The sequence below is a fragment of the Salvelinus namaycush genome, unplaced genomic scaffold (assembly GCF_016432855.1).
Source record: "Salvelinus namaycush isolate Seneca unplaced genomic scaffold, SaNama_1.0 Scaffold761, whole genome shotgun sequence".
In the NCBI taxonomy this organism is placed as follows: domain Eukaryota; kingdom Metazoa; phylum Chordata; class Actinopteri; order Salmoniformes; family Salmonidae; genus Salvelinus; species Salvelinus namaycush.
The window spans coordinates 1-23,795 of record NW_024061488.1 but is presented as its reverse complement, the minus strand read 5'-3'; the positions used below and the strand labels follow the sequence as shown (position 1 = coordinate 23,795).

The 23,795-nt window shown below is 44.1% G+C and overlaps 1 protein-coding gene across 2 annotated transcripts; it reads right to left on the bottom strand.

Annotated features, from left to right (window-relative positions):
* Positions 1 to 22,175, bottom strand: LOC120042734 (proto-oncogene c-Rel-like). 2 transcript variants are annotated; one of them, XM_038987531.1, is made up of 9 exons: positions 22,077 to 22,175; positions 17,857 to 17,996; positions 15,130 to 15,278; positions 13,487 to 13,578; positions 6,680 to 6,820; positions 5,702 to 5,806; positions 5,140 to 5,355; positions 4,841 to 4,984; positions 1 to 1,944 (listed from the first exon to the last, which is right to left on the bottom strand). In XM_038987531.1, exons 1-9 carry the CDS (start codon positions 22,081 to 22,083, stop codon positions 935 to 937), a joined length of 2,004 nt encoding a protein of 667 aa, XP_038843459.1. In that variant the 5' UTR covers positions 22,084 to 22,175; the 3' UTR covers positions 1 to 934. The 2 variants fall into 2 exon arrangements, with proteins under 2 accessions (XP_038843459.1, XP_038843460.1); XM_038987532.1 differs by lacking the exon at positions 5,702 to 5,806.
* Between the last annotated feature and the right edge of the window lie 1,620 nt (positions 22,176 to 23,795).

The window sequence follows — 23,795 nt, the reverse complement described above, 5'->3', positions numbered from 1 at the left end:
TCCTCCTAAACACGACCCAGCCAAGCCGCACTCCTTCTTGACACAATGTCCGCTTAACCCAGAAGCCAGCCGCACCAATGTGTCGGAGGAAACACAGTGTCACCTGACGACCGTGTCAACGTGCATTTGCGCCCGGCCCGCCACAGGAGTCGCTAGAGTGCGATGGGACAAGGACATCCCGGCCGGCCAAACTCTCCCCTAACCCGGACGACACTGGGCCAATTGTGCGCAGCCCCATGGGTCTCCCGGTCGCGGCCGGCTGCGACAGAGCCTGGACTCAAACCAGGATCTCTAGTGGCACAGTTAGAACCGTGTCTTAGACCACCGGGCCACTCGGTAGGCTCTATGATCAACATAACACTGTCATGGAACATGGAACAGTAGACAGTTGAATCGGAACATTAGAACTACAAGGTTCTATCTGATAAAAGATCATCCTGAGATAAACGGCTTTAAAGTTCCGAACCCTCATTGGTTTGAACGGTGTGAACCATTTTAACCGTGTGTTCTTTTTAACTGAACAACATGATTTGGGGTCATTTCATGGGAGGTTTAACGACATTCCTACAGCTGTATGCGTTAGTAAGGCCGTTATAACAGCCCACTTCAAGTAAAGTGTTGACAAAAACATACCTGTTTATCTTAACCTTTATCCCCCTTTTCCTCAAAAGCATATCCATCGTGTTAAAACCACAAAGCATTGCTTACTTCTGTTGGCAGAGAACTCAACCCATCTAACTCTGACACTGATTGAGTGATAAAAAGAAAAGTACATTCATATCATATTCATATAGCCAGTTGAGTTACCTTTGCCCTGAAAATATCTCTATATCTGTTCACAAGTTCTGACGGCATTCTTGCACAGACAAAATGACTAAGCATTTGCTCACTGAGACTGCCTGAAGCATTTCCCACAGGCTGAGAATGTGCCAAGTCACTGCGGTGGAGTGAAAAAGGCCCAGGCAGCCAAGGAGTCAAAATGGGCACCTTCTTGCCCCATTCCATTGGCTGGGGTGAAGGGGTTCTGTAAGTTCTTGAGGGCCTGGATGTTGTTGGAATTGCTATTGGTGCTTTCATGCCTTGCTGTCTCCATGGCGACGCCGTTGCTGTTACTCATAGGCCTGGGGAGGAGGTTGGCGTACGACTGCTGCTGCTGGCCGTCCGAGGCGGAGAAGGAACAAGAGGCGATCATCTGGCCCTCCTGTCCCCCAGTTAGGGGCTCCTGCTTCAGTTGGAAGGTGGCCTGAGGGTCCCCTCCTCCCACCAGGCCCTGGATGATCTCATCACTCTCCACGCTATCCAGGAGGAAGCCCAACCCCAGAGACCCCGCGTCGCCACCGCTGTTCCAGGGTGCCTGGAGGTGCTGGGTCTGGTTCCCCTGGATCTGCCCTTCCTGGCTCCCCATGCCCTGGGAGAAGGATGACACTTTCCTCTGGTGGGGCTGCTGGTGTCTATGCTGTTGGAAGTGCTGCCGCTGGTGAGGGTGATGGGGGTGAGGGTGCTGGGGGTGAGGGTGCTGGAGGTGCTGGAGATCAGGCCCACCGGGCTGGGTTTGGCTGGCCGAAGGACCCTGGAGATTGGACTCCAGACCCAGACATTGCAGGTCCCCCATGGTGAGTTGGGGCAGGATGTTACCACCACCACCACCGCCTCCACTACCGCTGCTCTCCCCTCCATGAAGGTACCCAGAGGTAACACAGTGGTTCACCTGCTGTTGCTGCATAGCGTTACCCTGGCTACTACCGGTGCTCGAGGGGTTAATTCTGATGGTCTCCAGGGACAAAGTCGGGTTGGGTTGGGGCCACATCTGGTTGATGGATGTCATCATTGTGCGCTGCTGAGGGCTATGTTGTTGGTAATGTTGGTTGGCGTGGTTGTACATGGTAGGAGGGGTTTGGCGCATCATAGCGGGAGAGGGCTGTTTCATGTACATGTTGTTGATGTCTGGCAAAGAGGAGGTTTGGAGATTAGTGTTGTTGTCTATATAGAAATACATCTCTACAACAAGGCTTAAATACAGCCTGGTCTCAGAGCAAAACAATACATCTCTACAACAAGGCTTAAATACAGCCTGGTCTCAGAGCAAAACAATACATCTCTACAACAAGGCTTAAATACAGCCTGGTCTCAGAGCAAAACAATACATCTCTACAACACGGCTTAAATACAGCCTGGTCTCAGAGCAAAACAATACATCTCTACAACAAGGCTTAAATACAGCCTGGTCTCAGAGCAAAACAATACATCTCTACAACAAGGCTTAAATACAGCCTGGTCTCAGAGCAAAACAATACATCTCTACAACACGGCTTAAATACAGCCTGGTCTCAGAGCAAAACAATACATCTCTACAACACGGCTTAAATACAGCCTGGTCTCAGAGCAAAACAATACATCTCTACAACAAGGCTTAAATACAGCCTGGTCTCAGAGCAAAACAATACATCTCTACAACACGGCTTAAATACAGCCTGGTCTCAGAGCAAAACAATACATCTCTACAACAAGGCTTAAATACAGCCTGGTCTCAGAGCAAAACAATACATCTCTACAACAAGGCTTAAATACAGCCTGGTCTCAGAGCAAAACAATACATCTCTACAACAAGGCTTAAATACAGCCTGGTCTCAGAGCAAAACAATACATCTCTACAACAAGGCTTAAATACAGCCTGGTCTCAGAGCAAAACAATACATCTCTACAACACGGCTTAAATACAGCCTGGTCTCAGAGCAAAACAATACATCTCTACAACACGGCTTAAATACAGCCTGGTCTCAGAGCAAAACAATACATCTCTACAACAAGGCTTAAATACAGCCTGGTCTCAGAGCAAAACAATACATCTCTACAACAAGGCTTAAATACAGCCTGGTCTCAGAGCAAAACAATACATCTCTACAACAAGGCTTAAATACAGCCTGGTCTCAGAGCAAAACAATACATCTCTACAACACGGCTTAAATACAGCCTGGTCTCAGAGCAAAACAATACATCTCTACAACAAGGCTTAAATACAGCCTGGTCTCAGAGCAAAACAATACATCTCTACAACAAGGCTTAAATACAGCCTGGTCTCAGAGCAAAACAATACATCTCTACAACACGGCTTAAATACAGCCTGGTCTCAGAGCAAAACAATACATCTCTACAACACGGCTTAAATACAGCCTGGTCTCAGAGCAAAACAATACATCTCTACAACAAGGCTTAAATACAGCCTGGTCTCAGAGCAAAACAATACATCTCTACAACAAGGCTTAAATACAGCCTGGTCTCAGAGCAAAACAATACATCTCTACAACACGGCTTAAATACAGCCTGGTCTCAGAGCAAAACAATACATCTCTACAACACGGCTTAAATACAGCCTGGTCTCAGAGCAAAACAATACATCTCTACAACACGGCTTAAATACAGCCTGGTCTCAGAGCAAAACAATACATCTCTACAACAAGGCTTAAATACAGCCTGGTCTCAGAGCAAAACAATACATCTCTACAACAAGGCTTAAATACAGCCAGGTCTCAGAGCAAAACAATACATCTCTACAACACGGCTTAAATACAGCCTGGTCTCAGAGCAAAACAATACATCTCTACAACAAGGCTTAAATACAGCCTGGTCTCAGAGCAAAACAATACATCTCTACAACAAGGCTTAAATACAGCCTGGTCTCAGAGCAAAACAATACATCTCTACAACAAGGCTTAAATACAGCCTGGTCTCAGAGCAAAAACGCCAAATATTTTCCTAAAATCCAAGCCACTCTATTTAGTATGATATGTATAACGTGAACGTGGAGCTAGCATCTCAAATGTTGTGCGTTCGAATCTCATCACGGACAACTTTAGCGTTTTAGCTAATTAGCAATTTTGCAACTACTTACTACTTTTTAGCTACTTTGCAACTGCTTAACATGTTAGCTAACCTTTCCGCTAACCCTAACCTTTAACATTTAACCTAACTCCTAACCCTAACCTAACGTAATATATCATACTAAACTAGTTGAACGTAATATATCACACTAAACTAGTCAAACCTCATACTTAAAAATAAATAAATCATTTAACCTTTATTTAACTAGGCAAGTCAGTTAAGAACAAATTCTTATTTACAATGATGGCCTACCCCGGCCAAACCCTCCCCTTACCCGGATGATGCTGGGCCAATTGTGAGCCATCCTATGGGACTCCCGATCACGGGCCGGTTGTGATACAGCCCGGGATCAAACCAGGGTCTGTAGTGATGCCTCTAGCACAGCGATGCAGCAGTACCTTAGACCACTGCACCACTCGGGAGCCCCAAAACACTAAACTAGTCGAATGTAATACATCATACTAAACGGGTCAAATGCAATCAAGGTGTAGGATACTATACGTCCTGCAATTCGTATTATATTGTACGACCGCTATTACATTGGTAGGCCAATGTAATGTAACCTAATGTAAAGTAACATATCACACTAAATAGAGTGGCATGGATTTCGTAAAATATAATATGTTTTGCTCTGAGACCAGGTTGTTAAATAAAGTTCCATCAATATCACGACTTTCGTGCGTTTATTTCAGTGGGAGATTTTATGTGTGTGTGTGAGTGTGTGTGTGTGAGTGTGTGTGTGAGTGTGAGAGTGTGTGTGTGAGTGTGTGTGTGAGTGTGTGTGTGAGTGTGTGTGTGAGAGTGTGTGTGTGAGTGTGTGTGTGTGAGTGTTCCACAGACAGCCACAGACAGAAAGACAAACACAGATAAAGAGGGGTAGCAGGTGGTTTAAGATAAGAGGATCCGTGTCTGGGTCTAGGTCGGGGTTGGTTACGTAGTTTGTGTGTGTGTGTTTTCTTACCTTTTCTCATGGACTGGGCCATGGGACTGTGTGGTACTGCCTTCGGTCTGTTCATCTGATTCATTCCACTTAAAGGTAGGAACCCGGGTAAGGTTTTAATCAGGTGCTCTCTTCTCCTCTTCTTCTCCTGGCAACCATAGGGATCTGTAGACAACACACAGATACTATGTTAAAGTGTCAGCCAGTGGAAAGCAACATTCATATGGTATGTTCCTGATTAATAGAGCAGTCAAAATTAATGAGTAAACTATTATTACAACAGGGAGAGAATGAATATAAAAATGATATGGCTTCCTCACCCTTGTCGTCGGGTAGATATCTGAACTCCATGGGCTCGCTGACTTCCTGGTCGGTGGGACGGCGTAACTGCATGTGCACAGTGACCGGGCCGGTGATGGACGTGTCGTAGTAGGGCGGGCTCTTAAATACAATGGCCACCTGGCGGTGAACGTCAGCCTGGGAGAAGGAGCCCTTAGCCTCCCAGCCAGGAGTGAAGAAACGCACCTCAATGTCATCTGGACAGGAGCAGGGAATGGGAGGGATGGAGGGATGAGGAAATGAAGGAGTGAGTGAATAGGAGAGGAGAGACAAGGACTTTGACTAAGGAAGTGCCTGGATGAATGGATGGATGGATGGATGGATGGATGGATGGATGGATGAATGGATGGATGAATGGATGGATGGATGGATGAATGGATGGATGGATGGATGAATGGATGGATGGATGGATGAATGGATGGATGGATGGATGAATGGATGAATGGATGAAAAGAGACACATATAACAGTACATTGTAATCCATGGTAGGGAAGGTGAGAAAACATATTTTCAATTTCTTGACATGCTGTGGACATGCTGTACCTTTCTGGACTTTATCACACAGCAGAAAGATCTCGTCTCCTCCCTTCACACAACCACTGTTCCTGTTAACCCGACAGATACGCAGCTCAGCCGTGTTCGGAGCCCCTTGGTGACAAAGGTTACAGGAGAGGAGATGGCAAATGTTACAAGGTGTGTGTGTGTGTGTGTGTGTGTGTGTGTGTGTGTGTGTGTGTGTGTGTGTGTGTGTGTGTGTGTGTGCGCGCAAGCATGCCATGTATGTTTATTGTGAGTGAAAAATCTCTTTAACCCTACACTCTTGTCAGGTATAAAAAAAAATGACTTCCAGCAGCTTCAGTCAGACAGTTTAACACCAGACCACTAGGGACAGACGACAGGGGCATCAAGTTATTTTGGAGTGCTCTCTATAACTAGATAGAGAATCACATGCATGTTTTCATATGAGGAAGTGAACCACGGCAACCGTGCTGCTTAAAACATTCATGTTAATGTTGAGTTTGTGGTCTGCTTGCTTCCTCTTCCTCTATAAACAGAAGGGGTGCAATGTCAGACAGAGAATGTAGCCAGGCCACACTCAAAACCTCCATCTAACGTCATAAGATAGCATTAGCGTAGCAGTCACTCTTGCTTCTACTCACTGTTGTCTTAGATGAGGTTGGTGCTAGCTAGCTTTAGCCTGGCTAGGGTTAGTCCTAGCTAGTGTTAGCCTAGCTACAGTGCTCACTGGTAATATATATAGAAGTCTGTAAGCAAGCTAGGGTTAGCCTAGCTACTGGATACTCACTGTTGCTGTAGATGGGGATGGTGCTAGCGAGCATTAGCCTGGCTAGGGTTGGTGCTAGCATTAGCCTGGCTATTTTACGGTTATCGTATATGGAGTTATTTAAGCTAGCTAGCATTAGCATAGCTATACTCACTGTTGTCGTAGATGGGTTTGTGCTAGTGTTAGTCTGGCTATTCACTGTCTAGGCTAGCTAGTGTTAGCCTAGATATACTCACTGTTGTCATAGATGGGGTTTGTGACAATGGGGTTGAGGGCGCGGTTGCAGTGTCCGCTGTCGTCCTGTAGGAACACCTGGAGACAGAGACGCACCACGTTCAGGTCGTACTCCTCCGTCTGTAACAGCTGCTCCCGTGGCACTGCAGGGACACACATCAATCAATCAAACGTCAAGTAAATATACACACACACACACACACACACACACACACACACACACACACACACACACACACAGACACACACACACACACACACACCATACACACACACACACCATACACACACACACACCATACACACACACACACCATACACACACACACACACACACACACACACACACACACACACACACACACACACACACACACACACACACACACACACACACACACACACACACACACACACACACACACCATACACACACACACACACACACACACACATGAGATGACATGACCTTGATCAGTGGTTGAATACGTAAGTAGTAAATAGGCTACTCATTTCCACGTCGTTGAAACACTATTGGCCACAATAGGAAAGCGAAACATCATCTCTTTTCATAAAGTTAAAATACGATAGACAGAGAAGGGAAGGGAAACTGGGTTGCACAGAGATCTAAGAGAGAGCGGTAGGGCATGAAAGAGAGAGCGAGGGGGAGAGAGAGAGGGGGGAGTGTGAAAGAGAGAGAGAGTGAGTGAGAGAGGGATGCGCAGTAGTGCGTTAGAGCGTGTCTTACAAGATGTCTACCCTTAACTCCTTCTCTATGGTCCGTAGTAGCAGAGTGTTTGGGATCTGACATGGGGCACGTGGGAGGTTCCCCCAGCCTCACACACAGCTAGTGGTTAGATAGGGTGGTTAGAAACGTCACAGATACAACCCACAGACTCTTAGACCTACTCATCCACACAGAGATATACTGTAGGTCTCTCCCCCCCCCCCCCCACCCCCACACACACACACATGCATTAACGGTTTTGACAGCCCAAAAGTGTCACACCCCCACACACACGTACGGTGACCATGTTTCACATCAGCCCACGCTTTCTCTCTCTCTCTCTCTCTTTCTGCCTCTCTCTCTCGTGGGTTGTATTTACAATGGTGTTTGTTCTTCACTGGTTGCCCTTTTCTTGTGGCAACAGGTCACACATCTTGCTGCTGTGATGGCACACTGTGGTATTTCACCCAGTAGATATGGGAGTTTAACAAAATTGGGTTTTCAAATTCTTTGTCGATCTGTGTAATCTGAGGAAAATATGTCTCTCTAATATGGTTATACATTTGGCAGGAGGTTAGGAAGTGCAGCTCAGTTCCAACCTCATTTTGTGGACAGTGTGCACATAGCCTGTCTTCTCTTAAGAGCCAGGTCTGCCTACGGTGGCCTTTCTCAATAGCAAGGCTATGCTCACTGAGTCTGTACAAACTCAAAGCTTTCCTTAAGTTTGGGTCAGTCACAGTGGTCAGGTATTCTGCCACTGTGTCCTCTCTGTTTAGGGCCAAATAGCATTCTAGTTTGCTCTGTTTTTTTGTGAATTCTTTCCAATGTGTCAAGTTATCTTTTTGTTTTCTCATGATTTGGTTGGGTCTAATTGTGTTGCTGTCCCGGGGCTCTGTGAGGTCTGTTTGTGTTTGTGAACAGAGCCCCAGGACCAGCTTGCTTAGGGGAGTCTTCTCCAGGTTCATCACTCTGTAGGTGATGGCTTTGTTATGGAAGGTTTGTGAATCGCTTCCTTTTAGGTGGTTGTAGAATTTAACGTCTCTTTTCTGGATTTTGATAATTAGTGGGTATCGGCCTAATGCATTATTTGGTGTTTTACGCTGTACACTGAGGATATTTTTGCAGAATTCTGCATGCAGAGTCTCAATTTGGTGTTTGTCCCATTTTGTGAATTCTTGGTTGGTGAGCGGACCCCAGACCTCACAACCATAAAGGGCAATGGGTTCTATAACTGATTCAAGTATTTTTAGCCAGATCCTAATTGTTATGTGGAATTTTATATTCCTTTTGATGGCATAAAATGTCCTTCTTGCCTTGTCTCTCAGATCATTCACAGCTTTGTTCTCTCTCTCTCTGGGTTCTCTCTCTCTGGGTTCTCTCTCTCTCTCTCTCTGGGTTCTCTCTCTCTCACTCTCTGGGTTCGCTTTCTCTCTCTCTGGGTTCTCTCCCTCTCTCTCTCTGGGTTCTCTCCCTCTCTCTCTCTCTGGGTTCTCTCCCTCTCTCTCTCTCTCTGGGTTCTCTCCCTCTCTCTCTGGGTTCTCTCCCTTTCTCTCTGGGTTCGCTTTCTCTCTCTCTGGGTTCTCTCTCTCTCTGGGTTCTCTCTCTCTCTGGGTTCTCTCTCTCTCTCTCTCTCTGGGTTCTCTCTAGAGGTTATCTATCCTACAGCATCACCATTGTGACGCCTAGTGATGTCACCGCAGGTGGAAATATCAGTGTGTGTATAAGTGTGTATGTCTGTGTGTAGGCGTGTGTAACGCAGACTTGAGAAACGAGACTGTCAGGGCACCAATGACGACTTCTGACTCGAAAGAGAGAGGGAAGGAGGAAGAGGGGAGTGAGGGAGGGGCTTAGAGAGGGGGAGAGAGGAGAATTGACGTAGACAGCAGCCCTGGTAAAACCACAATGACCAGACAGAGCAAGGGGAAGGAGGTAGGGTCCACTTCTGTCTGCATTAAACATGTATGTTGACTTGAAGTCCACCAGGCAAGGTGAGAGGGTGGCAGAGATCAGCACCTCTAATAGAAGTGGAAATAGACCTTCTCACACTTGGTTGTGTGTGTGTGTGTGTGTGTGTGTGTGTGTGTGTGTGTGTGTGTGTGTGTGTGTGTGTGTGTGTGTGTGTGTGTGTGTGTGCCGGCCAGACGCTGACAGACAGGCAGACAGACAGACAGACAGACAGACAGACAGGCAGGCAGGCAGGCAGGCAGGCAGGCAGGCAGGCAGGCAGGCAGGCAGGCAGGCAGGCATCTAGAGAGGTCTGGGTTTGGAGCTGGGTTGATTAGGTGGTACAGACAGACAGACAGACAGACAGACAGACAGACAGACAGACAGACAGACAGACAGACAGACAGGCAGGCAGGCAGGCAGGCAGGCAGGCAGGCAGGCAGGCAGGCAGGCAGGCAGACATCTAGAGAGGTCTGGGTTTGGAGCTGGGTTGATTAGGTGGTACTGTAGGTAGGTACTGTGAGAATGAGGAACGGTGAGAGAGGGGGAGGCAGGTGTGTGTGTGTGTGTGTGTGAGAGAGAGAGAGAGAGAGAGACAGCCACAGATCAAGAGAGGTTAAGCAGGTGCAGGGTTGAGAATGTGAAAGGGTGAGAGGAGGAGGGGGACTGAGACGGGGGAAGCTGAATCTTGATGCTGTGGGTACCTTACCACTAACAGCATCTATGTCCCCCTTATGAATCAACTCTTTGGCTGTCTAGAAACCACATTCAAATCCATTGATTAACCCTCGTCCCAACCTGTCTAGAAACCACATTCAAATGCATTGATTAACCCTCGTCCCAACCTGTCTAGAAACCACCTTCAAATCCATTGATTAACCCTCGTCCCAACCTGTCTAGAAACCACATTCAAATCCATTGATTAACCCTCGTCCCAACCTGTCTAGAAACCACATTCAAATCCATTGACTAACCCTCGTCCCAACCTGTCTAGAAACCACCTTCAAATCCATTGATTAACCCTCGTCCCAACCTGTCTAGAAACCACATTCAAATGCATTGATTAACCCTCGTCCCAACCTGTCTAGAAACCACCTTCAAATCCATTGATTAACCCTCGTCCCAACCTGTCTAGAAACCACATTCAAATCCATTGATTAACCCTCGTCCCAACCTGTCTAGAAACCACATTCAAATCCATTGACTACCTCTATGTCGAATATTGGCCTGTTGGAAACTACAACTTCCTACTACATTATACAGTTCAGGCCTGATCTGATTTATCTTTGGAGAAACTACAACTCCCTACTACATTGCACAGTTTGGGCTGGATCTGATTTATCTTTAGAGAAACTACAACTCCCTACTACATCGCACAGTTCGGGCTGGATCTGATTTATCTTTAGAGAAACTACAACTCCCTACTACATCGCACAGTTCAGGCTTGATCTGATTTATCTCTAGAGAAACTACAACTCCCTACTACATTGCACAGTTCGGGCTGGATCTGATTTATCTTTAGAGAAACTACAAGTCCCTACTACATCGCACAGTTCGGGCTTGATCTGATTTATCTTTAGAGAAACTACAACTCCCTACTACATCGCACAGTTCGGGCTGATTTATCTTTAAGGGAAACTGCTCACAGGAACAAAAAATGAACAAAATGGAATTCCATTTTTTTTAATGATGTCAGCCATTTCCTCATGTAGAAGCAGACCTAGTGGTCTGTATACATAAACGGAAGGGGGGCTGTGTGTGTGTGTGTGTGTGTGTGTGTGTGTGTGTGTGTGTGTGTGTGTGTGTGTGTGTGTATCTCTCCCTATACAGGAAGCAGCTGTGTTTCACTGCAGAAGTGAAATGTTCTTCTCTTGCCTTGCCATTCGACCATTGTCGTGACAACTCGCCACCGACCATCACCACGGAAACAACGACCTGGACTGGAAACTCTAGTTATTCTACATTCCAGGTGTCAAACTCCTTCCACGGAGGACTGAGTGTCTGTGGGTTCTCCTCCCTTGTACTTGATTGATGAATGAAGGTCACTGATTAGTAAGGAACTTCCCTCACCTGGTTGTCTAGGTTACAGTAAGGAACTCCCCTCTCCTGGTTGTCTAGGTCTTAACTGAAAGGAAAAACCAAAGACCTGCAGACACTCGTCCCTCCATGGAATGAGTTGGACTCCTCTACAAGGTGCTCTTGTTTTCTCACAGTTTCATCAAATTCATCCAGACTTACATCTGAACCAAGTCTGTTGTCTGTAAAGCCTACTGTCTGTCTCCATCGCAGGATTTATTTATATGTTTCTCTTTTTCTAAATCACACAACAAAGTTGTTTCAAATGGACCCATAAGGGCCAGATAAACAGGGCTAATCATGGTACTACATTTGAGAAGAACAATCTCAATCTTAATCTCAGTCTAGCTACACATGTTGTTACCGCCATCTTGCTTAGACCGTGGAGCCGTAAAGAGTAGCGGACACGAAGAGTAAAACAGTTGAGGTGAGTTGAGAGGAAGCTGTGTAACAGAATTGGTACAACGTTTAGTAACAGAACTGCTGTGTGTTATTCACATCGATGAATAATGACTCCTACTTCCTTTTAACAACACACAAGTTCTGTATGGCCAAACAGTGACCAGATTTCCTCATTTGCTATTGACAAATCAGAGCTAGCCTGTGCTGCCTGTTAAGGCCCTATATCAGGGCACTCCAACCCTGTTCCTGGAGAGATAACATCCTGTAGGTTATCTCCTGTTCCTGGAGAGATACCGTCCTGTAGGTACAGGACGGTATCTCTCCAGGAACAGGGTTGGAGTTATAACCTACTGGACGGTATCTATATACCGTTACAATGGCTTGTACGGCAGTACTGCCCAATCATTACAATGGCTTGTACGGCAGTACTGCCCAATCATTACAATGGCTTGTACGGCAGTACTGCCCAATCATTACAATGGCTTGTACGGCAGTACTGCCCAATCATTACAATGGCTTGTACGGCAGTACTGCCCAATCATTACAATGGCTTGTACGGCAGTACTGCAGTACTTCATGTTTTCAATGTTATCAGAGGCTGAAATCAGCTCAGGTTCTCTGTGTACTAGACCTCCACACCCGCACCTTCAGCACACACACACACACACACACACACACACACACACACACACACACACACACACACACACACACACACACACACACACACACACACACACACACATTCCTCTCTCACGTGGCATCCAGCACTACACTGAATTGCACAACTGTGTGTTATGAAAAAGGGGAAGTAGGTAAGCTCTGGTCTTGTAATGGAGACAACAAGGACACTTTGCTGCAGAGACCCAGGGATAGAAGTTCTATGAGGAAATGGACAGCTCTTTCTCTATCTCTGTCTGGTTGTGGTTAGGACAGCAGTAGCCCACATATATATATCTACTTCTCACTCTAAATGAATATGTCAGAAAGTAAATGTGAAAGAGGGGTGGGGAGAAAGAGAGAGAGAGAGGAAGAGGGGGGGGGAGAGGAAGAGAGGGGGGGAGAGAGAGAGGAAGAGGGGGGGAGAGAGAGAGAGGAAGAGGGGGGGGAGAGAGAGAGAGAGAGAGAGGAAGAGGGGGGGAGAGGAAGAGAGGGGGGAGAGAGAGGAAGAGGGGGGGAGAGAGAGAGAGAGAGAGGAAGAGGGGGGGAGAGAGAGAAGAAGATAAGGGGGGAGAGATAGAGGAAGAGAGGTGGGAGAGAGAGAGGAAGAGAGGGGGGGAGAGAGAGAGGAAGAGAGGGGGAGAGAGAGGGGATGAGAGGGGGGAGAGAGAGAGAGGAAGATAGGGGGGAGAGAGAGAGGAAGAGAGGGGGGGAGAGAGAGAGGAAGAGGGGGAGAGAGAGAGAGAGGAAGAGAGGGGGGGAGAGAGAGAGGAAGAGAGGGGGGAGAGAGAGAGAGAGAGAGAGAGAGAGAGAGAGAGAGAGAGAGAGAGAGAGAGAGAGAGAGAGAGAGAGAGAAAGGAAGGAAGGAAGGAAGAGAGGGGGGGAGAGAGAGAGGAAGAGAGGGGGGAGAGAGAGAGGAAGAGAGGGGGGAGAGAGAGAGAGGAAGAGAGGGGAGAAAGAGAGAAAAGCCAGAGAGACTGTAGCTGAGAGAGAGACTCACCATTGAATGGGTTGATCCCTCTGGTCATCCTCTGCACGATGGATTCCTTTACCTCTCTCCTCCTCACACACTGGATACCCAGATTCTGGAAGCTGTGGATACGAAGCATAGGGAAGTCAGAAACTCAGGGTCCTGGGGCACAAAATGGTCGCCATGTATAACCCAAGCGGTTACACAGATACATAGACAACGTGATATTATCTGGGGAATTCCCTCAGTACTGTGGTTTTGGGCAATTTGGACCAGTGTGTGTGTGTGTGTCTGTGTGTGTGTGTGTGTGTGTGTGTGTGTGTGTGTGTGTGTGTGTGTGTGTGTGTGTGTGTGTGTGTGTGTGTGTGATCACACCATCACATGAAAAACAACTGGAGGAACTCCCACAACAAGGGGGTGGTGATGCAAATGACAGTGAAAAGGGTGATGATGATGATGATGATGGTGATGATGATAGTGATAGTAATGGAGAGTGACTAAAAGTGGAAAATAATGATGATGGTGGTGACTGTGTTTATTATAATGATGATGATGGTGGTGACTGTGTTTAATATAATAATGATGTTGGTGGTGACTGTGTTTATTATAATGATGATGGTGGTGGTGATTGTGTTTATTATAATGATGATGGTGGTGGTGACTGTGTTTATTATAATGATGATGGTGGTGGTGACTGTGTTTATTATAATGATGATGATGGTGGTGACTGTGTTTATTATAATGATGATGGTGGTGACTGTGTTTATTATAATAATGATGTTGGTGGTGATTGTGTTTATTATAATGATGATGATGGTGGTGACTGTGTTTATTATAATGATGATGATGGTGGTGACTGTGTTTATTATAATAATGATGATGATGGTGACTGTGTTTATTATAATAATGATGATGGTGACTGTGTTTATTATAATAATGATGATGATGATGGTGACTGTGTTTATTATAATGATGATGATGATGGTGACTGTGTTTATTATAATAATGATGATGATGGTGACTGTGTTTATTATAATGATGATGGTGGTGACTGTGTTTATTATAATGATGATGATGGTGACTGTGTTTATTATGATGATGATGGTGGTGACTGTGTTTATTATGATGATGATGGTGGTGACTGTGTTTATTATAATGATGATGATGATGGTGACTGTGTTTATTATAATAATGATGATGATGGTGACTGTGTTTATTATAATGATGATGGTGGTGACTGTGTTTATTATAATGATGATGATGATGGTGACTGTGTTTATTATAATGATGATGATGGTGACTGTGTTTATTATAATGATGATGATGGTGACTGTGTTTATTATAATGATGATGATGGTGACTGTGTTTATTATAATGATGATGGTGGTGACTGTGTTTATTATGATGATGATGGTGGTGACTGTGTTTATTATAATGATGATGATGGTGACTGTGTTTATTATAATGATGATGATGGTGACTGTGTTTATTATAATGATGATGGTGGTGACTGTGTTTATTATAATGATGATGGTGGTGACTGTGTTTATTATAATGATGATGGTGGTGACTGTGTTTATTATAATGATGATGGTGATGATAATGGTAACAGTGTGTGTGAGATAACTAAAGTGGATGATGATGATGGGGTAAAGTGATGAAGGGTAACTCACGCGAAGACCTTGCGCTCTGGGCCAAACTCAGCTTCGTAGAATCCCTCCTTGCAGTCCTTGCCCACCAAGTCATGGGGGTGGGGCCTAAAGGGCTCGTTCTTGGTTACGAGGGAAACGCGCACTTTGCCCTTCCCACAGTAGTTGAGAATCTGATGGGGAAAGAGAGGAGGGAAAACATTTAAAGAAGGAAGTGAATACAGGGCGTTCAGGTCGTTATTGTAAAAGAGATTATTTACCGGGTTAAATAAAGGATAAATACACACATAAAAGAGGAACATAGAGAAGAGAAGAGAGAGGATAAGAGAGGAGAAGAAAATAAAAGAGAGGATAAGAGGAGGAGAAGAGAACAGAGGAGAAGAGGAGAGAAGAGAGGAGAGGAGCGGAGAGGAGAGGAGAGGAGAGGAGAGGAGAGGAGAGGAGAGGAGAGGAATCAATAACATGGAGAACATCAGTGAAAACAGCAGAAAGTTGTTAGGAGACCAGAGAGTCTAGAATACTAGCAATGACATCACTAATCATTAGATATCTTTATCATTTAATCTCAGCTGTCTGTGAGTGGTTTTCACAGGGCTGGAGCAGGAAGGAGTGGCTATGTGTTCAGATGGGCCGAGAGAGTAGAAACTATTCAAAACAGAGATACCTGCTCATGGGGTCAGAGAGGACTAGATTTAGCGGCAAATGCTGGCTCGAATACTGCAATACACTAGTGACTAGGATATGGTCCTGTATATACTCCTCAGGGTTAACGTATTATGATACTGTAGTATTAGTGCTGAGGTGGATATACTGAGGTGGATATATCTAGCTAGGCTAGCCTGCCTAAGTATCCTGCAGAGTTGTCTGTAGTCATCCTATCTAGCTAGGCTAGCCTGTCTAAGTATCCTGCAGAGTTGTCTGTAGTCATCCTATCTAGCTAGGCTAGCCTGTCTAAGTATCCTGCAGAGTTGTCTGTAGTCATCCTATCTAGCTAGGCTAGCCTGTCTAAGTATCCTGCAGAGTTGTCTGTAGTCATCCTATTTAGCTAGACTAGCCTGTCTAAGTATCCTGCAGAGTTGTCTGTAGTCATCCTATCTAGCTAGGCTAGCCTGCCTAAGTATCCTGCAGTGTTGGCTGTAGTCATCCTATCTAGCTAGGCTAGCCTGTCTAAGTATCCTGCAGAGTTGTCTGTAGTCATCCTATCTAGCTAGGCTAGCCTGTCTAAGTATCCTGCAGAGTTGTCTGTAGTCATCCTATCTAGCTAGACTAGCCTGTCTAAGTATCCTGCAGAGTTGTCTGTAGTCATCCTATCTAGCTAGGCTAGCCTGTCTAAGTATCCTGCAGAGTTGTCTGTAGTCATCCTATCTAGCTAGGCTAGCCTGTCTAAGTATCCTGCAGAGTTGTCTGTAGTCATCCTATCTAGCTAGACTAGCCTGTCTAAGTATCCTGCAGAGTTGTCTGTAGTCATCCTATCTAGCTAGGCTAGCCTGTCTAAGTATCCTGCAGAGTTGTCTGTAGTCATCCTATCTAGCTAGGCTAGCCTGTCTAAGTATCCTGCAGAGTTGTCTGTAGTCATCCTATCTAGCTAGGCTAGCCTGTCTAAGTATCCTGCAGAGTTGTCTGTAGTCATCCTATCTAGCTAGACTAGCCTGTCTAAGTATGCTGCAGAGTTGTCTGTAGTCATCCTATCTAGCTAGACTAGCCTGTCTAAGTATCCTGCAGAGTTGTCTGTAGTCATCCTATCTAGCTAGGCTAGCCTGTCTAAGTATCCTGCAGAGTTGTCTGTAGTCATCCTATCTAGCTAGACTAGCCTGTCTAAGTATCCTGCAGAGTTGTCTGTAGTCATCCTATCTAGCTAGGCTAGCCTGCCTAAGTATCCTGCAGAGTTGTCTGTAGTCATCCTATCTAGCTAGGCTAGCCTGTCTAAGTATCCTGCAGAGTTGTCTGTAGTCATCCTATCTAGCTAGACTAGCCTGTCTAAGTATCCTGCAGAGTTGTCTGTAGTCATCCTATCTAGCTAGACTAGCCTGTCTAAGTATCCTGCAGAGTTGTCTGTAGTCATCCTATTTAGCTAGACTAGCCTGTCTAAGTATGCTGCAGAGTTGTCTGACAAAATCCTTTCACTAGCTCTTCAAAGTAGATAAGGTATACTTTCATGAACTCTCTATCTCATCGTTGTGTTGTGTACATTCCTCTCTCATGCGGTGGCGTATGCGGTCTGTGTGTATCTAACCTAACGTAGCAGGCATAAAGTGTATCCATCTGTGTCAGAGCCGGAAAAGAACAGGCGCAATGGATTATGGTCATTGTAGTAATTACGCAGTTCCTGTGCTTTGAACTAGGTTGAATATTTGCTTAATGAAAACTACAACTCCCTTCAGCCCAGCGTCCCATATAGTTCTTGATTTGATTTCTCTCTAGAGAAACGACGCGTTGGACTAAATGGAATTCAGGTAATTGAACCGATGTCGGTGAATTAGTTGTTTAATAACCGACTCCCCTCCCCCACCCCCCCGAATATTCGGTTAATCGCTCAACACTATGTAGTATATAACTACAGTATATAGATTGCAGTGGCGTGATAAGTATTGTGTGGTCCCCTGTAGCTCAGTCAGTAGAGCATGGCGCTTGGAACTCCAGGACAGTAGGTTCAATTCCCAGGACCGTACGTAAAATGTACGCACACATGACCTTAAGTCAGATAAAAAAGTGTCTGTTAAAAGGCATATGATTATGATATTATTTGCTTACCTGTATGGTGGGGTATGACCTGTTGTTGTCAGAGCTCCTCTCTCCAGGGATGCTGCCTGCAGAGCGGCCCTCACACTTGTACCTGAAGCGCATGCCCCTCTGTTTGGGCTGCTCAAAGATCTGAACACTGGGCTCTGCCACTGGACAACACAGGGAGAAGAGGGTTACAGATGGTCACCTCAGTTGGTACAGCATGGTGCTTGCAAGGCCAGGATAGTGGGTTAGATTCCCGGGACCACCCGTGTGAAACATTTATACACACATGACTGTTAGTCACTTTGAATAAAAGTGTCTGTTAAATGGTATATACAGTACTATTATAATACATTGAGTATACCAAACCTTTCATAATATTGAGTTAGACCCCCCCCCCCCCAGTTCTTGACACACTCAAAACGTGGCACCTACTACCATACCCTGTTCAAAGGCACTTATACTGAACAAAAATATAAACGCCTTATGTAAAGTGCTGCTCCCATGATTCGTGAGCTGATTTAAAAGATCCCAGAAATGTTCCATATTCACAAAAAGCTTATTTCTCTCAAATTATGTGCACAAATTTGCTTACATCCCTGTTAGTGAGCACATCTCCTTTGCCAAGATAATTCATCCACCTGACAGGTGTGGCATATCAAGAAGCTGATGAAACAGCATGATCATTACACAGGTGCACCTTGTGCTGGGGGACAATAAAAGGCCACTCTAAAATGTGCAGTTTTGTCACACAACACAGTTTTGAGGGAGCGTGCAATTGGCATACTGAATGCAGGAATGTCCACCAGAGCTGTTGCCAGAGAATTTAATGTTAACTTCTCTACCATAAGCTGCCTCCAATGTCTTTTTATAGAATTTGACAACAAGTCCAACCGGCCTCATAACCGCAGACCACCTGTAAGACCACCTGTAACCACACCAGCCCAGGACCTCCACGTCTGGCTTCTTTGCAAAATGTACAATATGTTACGAATTTCATATAGTTTAGTATTCCATATAGCTTAGTATTCCATATAGCTTAGTATTCCATATAGCTTAGTATTCCATATAGCTTAGTATTCCATATAGCTTAGTATTCCATAGAGCTTAGTATTCCATATAGCTTAGTATTCCATATAGCTTATTATTCCATATAGCTTAGTATTCCAACCCCCAACCCCCCTATGGGTTAAAGGATTAGAGTTAGGGGAAGGGTTAGGGTTAAGGTTAGAGTTAGGGTTAGAGTTAGGGGTAGGGTTAGCTAAAAGGGTTAAGGTTAGAGTTAAGGTTAGAGTTAGGGGAAGGGTTAGCTAACATGCTAAGAAGTTGAAAAGTAGCTAAAAACTATTATGTAGTTGAAAAGTTGCTAGAAGTAACCATCTGTCTTATGTAACAATACCAAACGTACCATCTGAGTGTTCCGGATTTACATTTATTATGTTACGTTAGTCTATGAGACCAGGCTGGTTTCCATCACAACTGTCATGATTTTTTTTTATACTGTATGACTTTACTCACATAAAAACTGTGGATGGAAACGTGGTTTGTGTCATGGAAAGAGCAGGTGTTCTTAATGTTTTGTATACTCAGATATATACCAAATATGGCTATCTTCTGTATACCTGTATACCTTGTCAGAACACAACTGATTGGTTCAAACGCATTAAGAAGGAAAGAAATTCCACAAATTAACTTTTAACAAGGCACACCTGTTAATTGAAATGCATTCCAGGTGACTAACTCATGGAGCTGGTTGAGAGAATCCCAAGAGTGTGCAAAGCTGTCATATAGGCAAAGGATGGCTATTTGAAGAATCTCAAATATAAAATATATATCGATTTGAACCCTTTTTTTGTTACTACGTGATTCTGTATGTGTTATTTCATAGTTTTGATGTCTTCACTATTATTCTACAATGTAGAAAATAGTAAAAATAAAGAAAAACCCTTGAAATGAGTAGGTGTTCTAAAACTTTTGACCGGTAGTGTATAAATGTATATATACTGTTTATAGATGACAATACACACTCAAATACTATACAGCTATAGTGTAAAAGGCAGTCATCAAAGCTTCTGAATAGTCACTGAGAGAACAAAGGCTATGGGTAGATAATGTATTGGATAGATAATGTATTGGATAGATAATGTATTGGGTAGATATTGTATTGGATAGATAATGTATTGGGTAGATAATGTATTGGATAGATAATGTATTGGATAGATAATGTATTGGATAGATAATGTATTGGATAGATAATGTATTGGGTAGATAATGTATTGGATAGATAATGTATTGGGTAGATCATGTATTGGATAGATAATGTATTGGGTAGATCATGTATTGGATAGATAATGTATTGGGTAGATAATGTATTACTTATCAAATATGTGGACAAATCCTGAGAAATTGGCTCCATATTTACTGGCTTATTAACAATTCTGGTCAGTGAGTTTTGTAGCAAACGTTGGAGCAGGGAAGCGAACCCAGGTCACTGGTGTGAGAGACAAACAACCAAAGGCATTGCGCCAATAAGGGTTAAGCCACTTGGTGGGAATTGTAACGTGGCTCATATAGCAAGGATCGGTACAGTATGTTAGTACATGGGGAACTCATTGACAGTCAACCACACATTGACTTCTCATAAACCCAACCTAAACCTAACCAGAGCCACACACACACACACACACACACACACACACACACACACACACACACACACACACACACACACACACACACACACACACACACACACACACACACACACACACACACACACACACACACACACACACACACCACAGCTATGCTTTAGAAATTCTTCCTAATGAGACACCTGATGCATGCTTACACACACTTGCCCCCCCCTCTCATTCCCCCTCTCTCACCCTTTCACATTCTCACACTACCTACAAACCACCTTACCAACTCAGACCTTCTCTCCACCACCTGCTGCTGAACCTTGGCCTGTCTGTCTGTCTGTCTGTCTGTCTGTCTGTCTGTCTGTCTGCCTGCATGCCTGTCTGTCTGTCTGTCTGTCTGTCTGTCTGTCTGTCTGTCTGTCTGTCTGTCTGTCTGTCTGTCTGTCTGTCTGTCTGTCTGTCTGTCTGTCTGTCTACACATTCACATTCTCCAGCAGAAATATGACTGACATCTCTGCCAACCCAAGAAAACAATAGAGGAAGTGAATGGGGAGGGACGTTATCACGCCCCAGCTGCACACACACAGGTAAACAATTTGACACTCTCCCCTCCCTGTATGTACTTACTGATTTTCGGATGGTCCACCATTATCTATGCATAGTCACTTCACCCCTACCTACATGTACAAATGACCTCTAACCTGTACCCCCCCACACTGACTCGGTACCGGTACCCCCTGTATACAGCCTCGTTATTGTTATGTTATTGTGTTACTTAAAAAAAAATGTTTTACTTTAGTTTATTTGGTAAATATTTTCTTAACTCTTCTTGAACTGCATTGTTGGTTAAGGGCTTGGAAAGTAAACATTTCACTAAGATCTACACTTGTTGACAAATAAAGTTTGATATGATTTGATCAAGTACTGTTGGAGACAGAGTGAGTAACCAAATGAATGAAGTCATCAGTGAAAGAATGTGAAAACAGGATGAATGAGTGACATCTATACCAAACTAGATATTCACAATAGTTGTTCTCAGGCTATTAGATGAGACACGTTCTGCAACCCGTGCCAAATTTCCAGTAAATACCAGACACTTCCTCCTAACATATCGTGCACACCCTGTATAGACTTGCTACAGTAGGCTATATAGACCATTATCAATATAAGGGAACCAAGTGCTTTTATATCATTTAGTCTACAAAATGTTGGCTTGTTTTTAAAGAAAAGTTTCTAAAGAAACCCCAATCTGAAAACTATCACGCGCAAATAGACAAGCACTTTTACCATTCTTTCCGTGCCGGTGATCGGTGTTGATTCTAAGACTTGTCATTTTGGCATATTTTAGGCTAAAGTTAGCAATGTTGTCCAAAAAAAACCATGTTAAACATTTAATAATAACGTGTAAGCAAACCATAGCAATTTTTTATTTCTTATTTTTCACAAAAATAATTCTCAGATCATCACTATTATGTCAATGACGAACCACATTAAGAAACCTTAAAGTAATAATTACATGTGTAGCCTAAAGGTGTTATAGAATCCTGCTGAAAGCCCATTTTTAGCAGTCGCCTCATAATAATTACAATATCTGTAGGTACTTACCATCCATGGTGTTGATGTGCACAACCTTATCACGGGTTGTTGTCTGAATGAGAAGCTCCAGCTGGGAGAGAGAGAGAAAGTGTGTGAGAGACAGAGCGAGACAGAGAGACAGAGAGAGAGAGAGAGAGAGAGAGAGAGAGAGAGAGAGAGTCGCCTGGGAATTCCCCGATGTCTCCGCCCAGAATATCACAGCCTCTGATGCGCGAACGAATGTGCTGCTGTGTAAATATGGAGGCAAACACTAAAAACATATTTATCGATAGATCAATTGGCTATTCCTCTGAAAAGCACATAACTGTCGCATTTTAACTTGGGACAACTTTAAATGAAAGGGGCATTATGTATGCCCAAAAACGTTTGATCAGTAGGAATGCACGGGGAACAGTGAGATCAGATGACATAGGCTAAGGGAATTCACCCAAATGAATTAAATGTACAGATTACGTTGATAATAGACTAGTCTACACTTGCGGAGATTTTGCCTATGCGTTGACTACCAATAATGTATTGAATATTACACGAGAGTAATATCATTTGGTTACCTGTAAACATGTCTGTATTTGAGCGGCATTCTCAATGTTGATTTGGGGTAATCCCCTCGAGACGTTGAACGCCCACAATTCAGTGGGAATCTCCCAACTAATACCGAACAAGGAAGTAGAGAAAACAACAAGATTTATTCCAATCTATATTTTATTCATACTAATGCAATAATTTAGATTATATTTTAGCAATTCACACACGATCAGTAAAAACTATCTGAAGCTATCATCTCGCATGGTTTATTATGAGTATAAAAGGGGCGCACAATAAGATTTTTTAAAACATGTTATGACAAATTTGGAGGCAATTGGTCGTTGTGTGTCATTGTTAGACTTTTTGGATTACAGAAACATATTTGCTCACATCGAACTCTGGTGAGGTACTGTGCGTCAGTGACGTGCAGTCAGTGTAGGAGGGGTAGGCAGTGTTCACCCTGTGATAATGTCATACAAAAAGCTGTTATGTAAAGACAAATTATAAATAATTGTAATTTTCTTTTGTTATCTAATGTTTTTCTCAATGATTCTGGTGGTTTTTATGCTCATAATATTAGATATATTTGAACTCAGGAAAGGCGCCAGGGTATTATCGCCCTTCATTCAAAGCCCTTCAAATCTTTGACATACACAGCGGTTAATGCAGGGGTGGTCCTGGCCTTTCTCCCGCCCCTACAAGAATAGTCACTGTGAGTAAAACGAAGGTGAAAAGACATCTAAAATACTCTTTTTTTTTCTCCAGACGTTGAAGGTATTCAGTTTAGGTTCTGAGTGAAAGTTGAACATATGTCATTTAGAGATGTCAATGTTTGGGCCATTGAAGTCACCAGACCTGGGATTTCGGGTGTTTAACCCCTAATGATTTTGTCTCAGCCCGGAGAGTCTTTTGCCCTGCTGGGATGGTGTAAAACAAACGAGTCTACACTGTATTACACACTGCAATGAATACTCCAATCGTGAATGAACCTGTCCTTCTTAGTGCTGCCTAAAAGCAGCATTTCTGTGTAAGGTGGCACTTTAGAAGGTGGAGTCAAAGTGGTTTTCCAAGACATTTCTGATTCATCCAAAGACATTTCTGATTCATCCAAAGACATTTCTGATTCATCCAAAGACATTTCTGATTCATCCAAAGACATTTCGGCAGGCGACTGTTCCTTCTCTCGAGAGAGAGAGAGCGCAA

Excerpts from the sequence above, each read along its gene's own strand:
- LOC120042734 (XM_038987531.1), bottom strand. Across the intron at positions 13,579-15,129 it reads CCAGAGCGCAAGGTCTTCGC|CTTCCAGAATCTGGGTATCC; the intron begins GTGAGTTACCCT and ends TCGTATCCACAG. Across the intron at positions 4,985-5,139 it reads ATATCTACCCGACGACAAGG|ATCCCTATGGTTGCCAGGAG; the intron begins GTGAGGAAGCCA and ends TGTTGTCTACAG.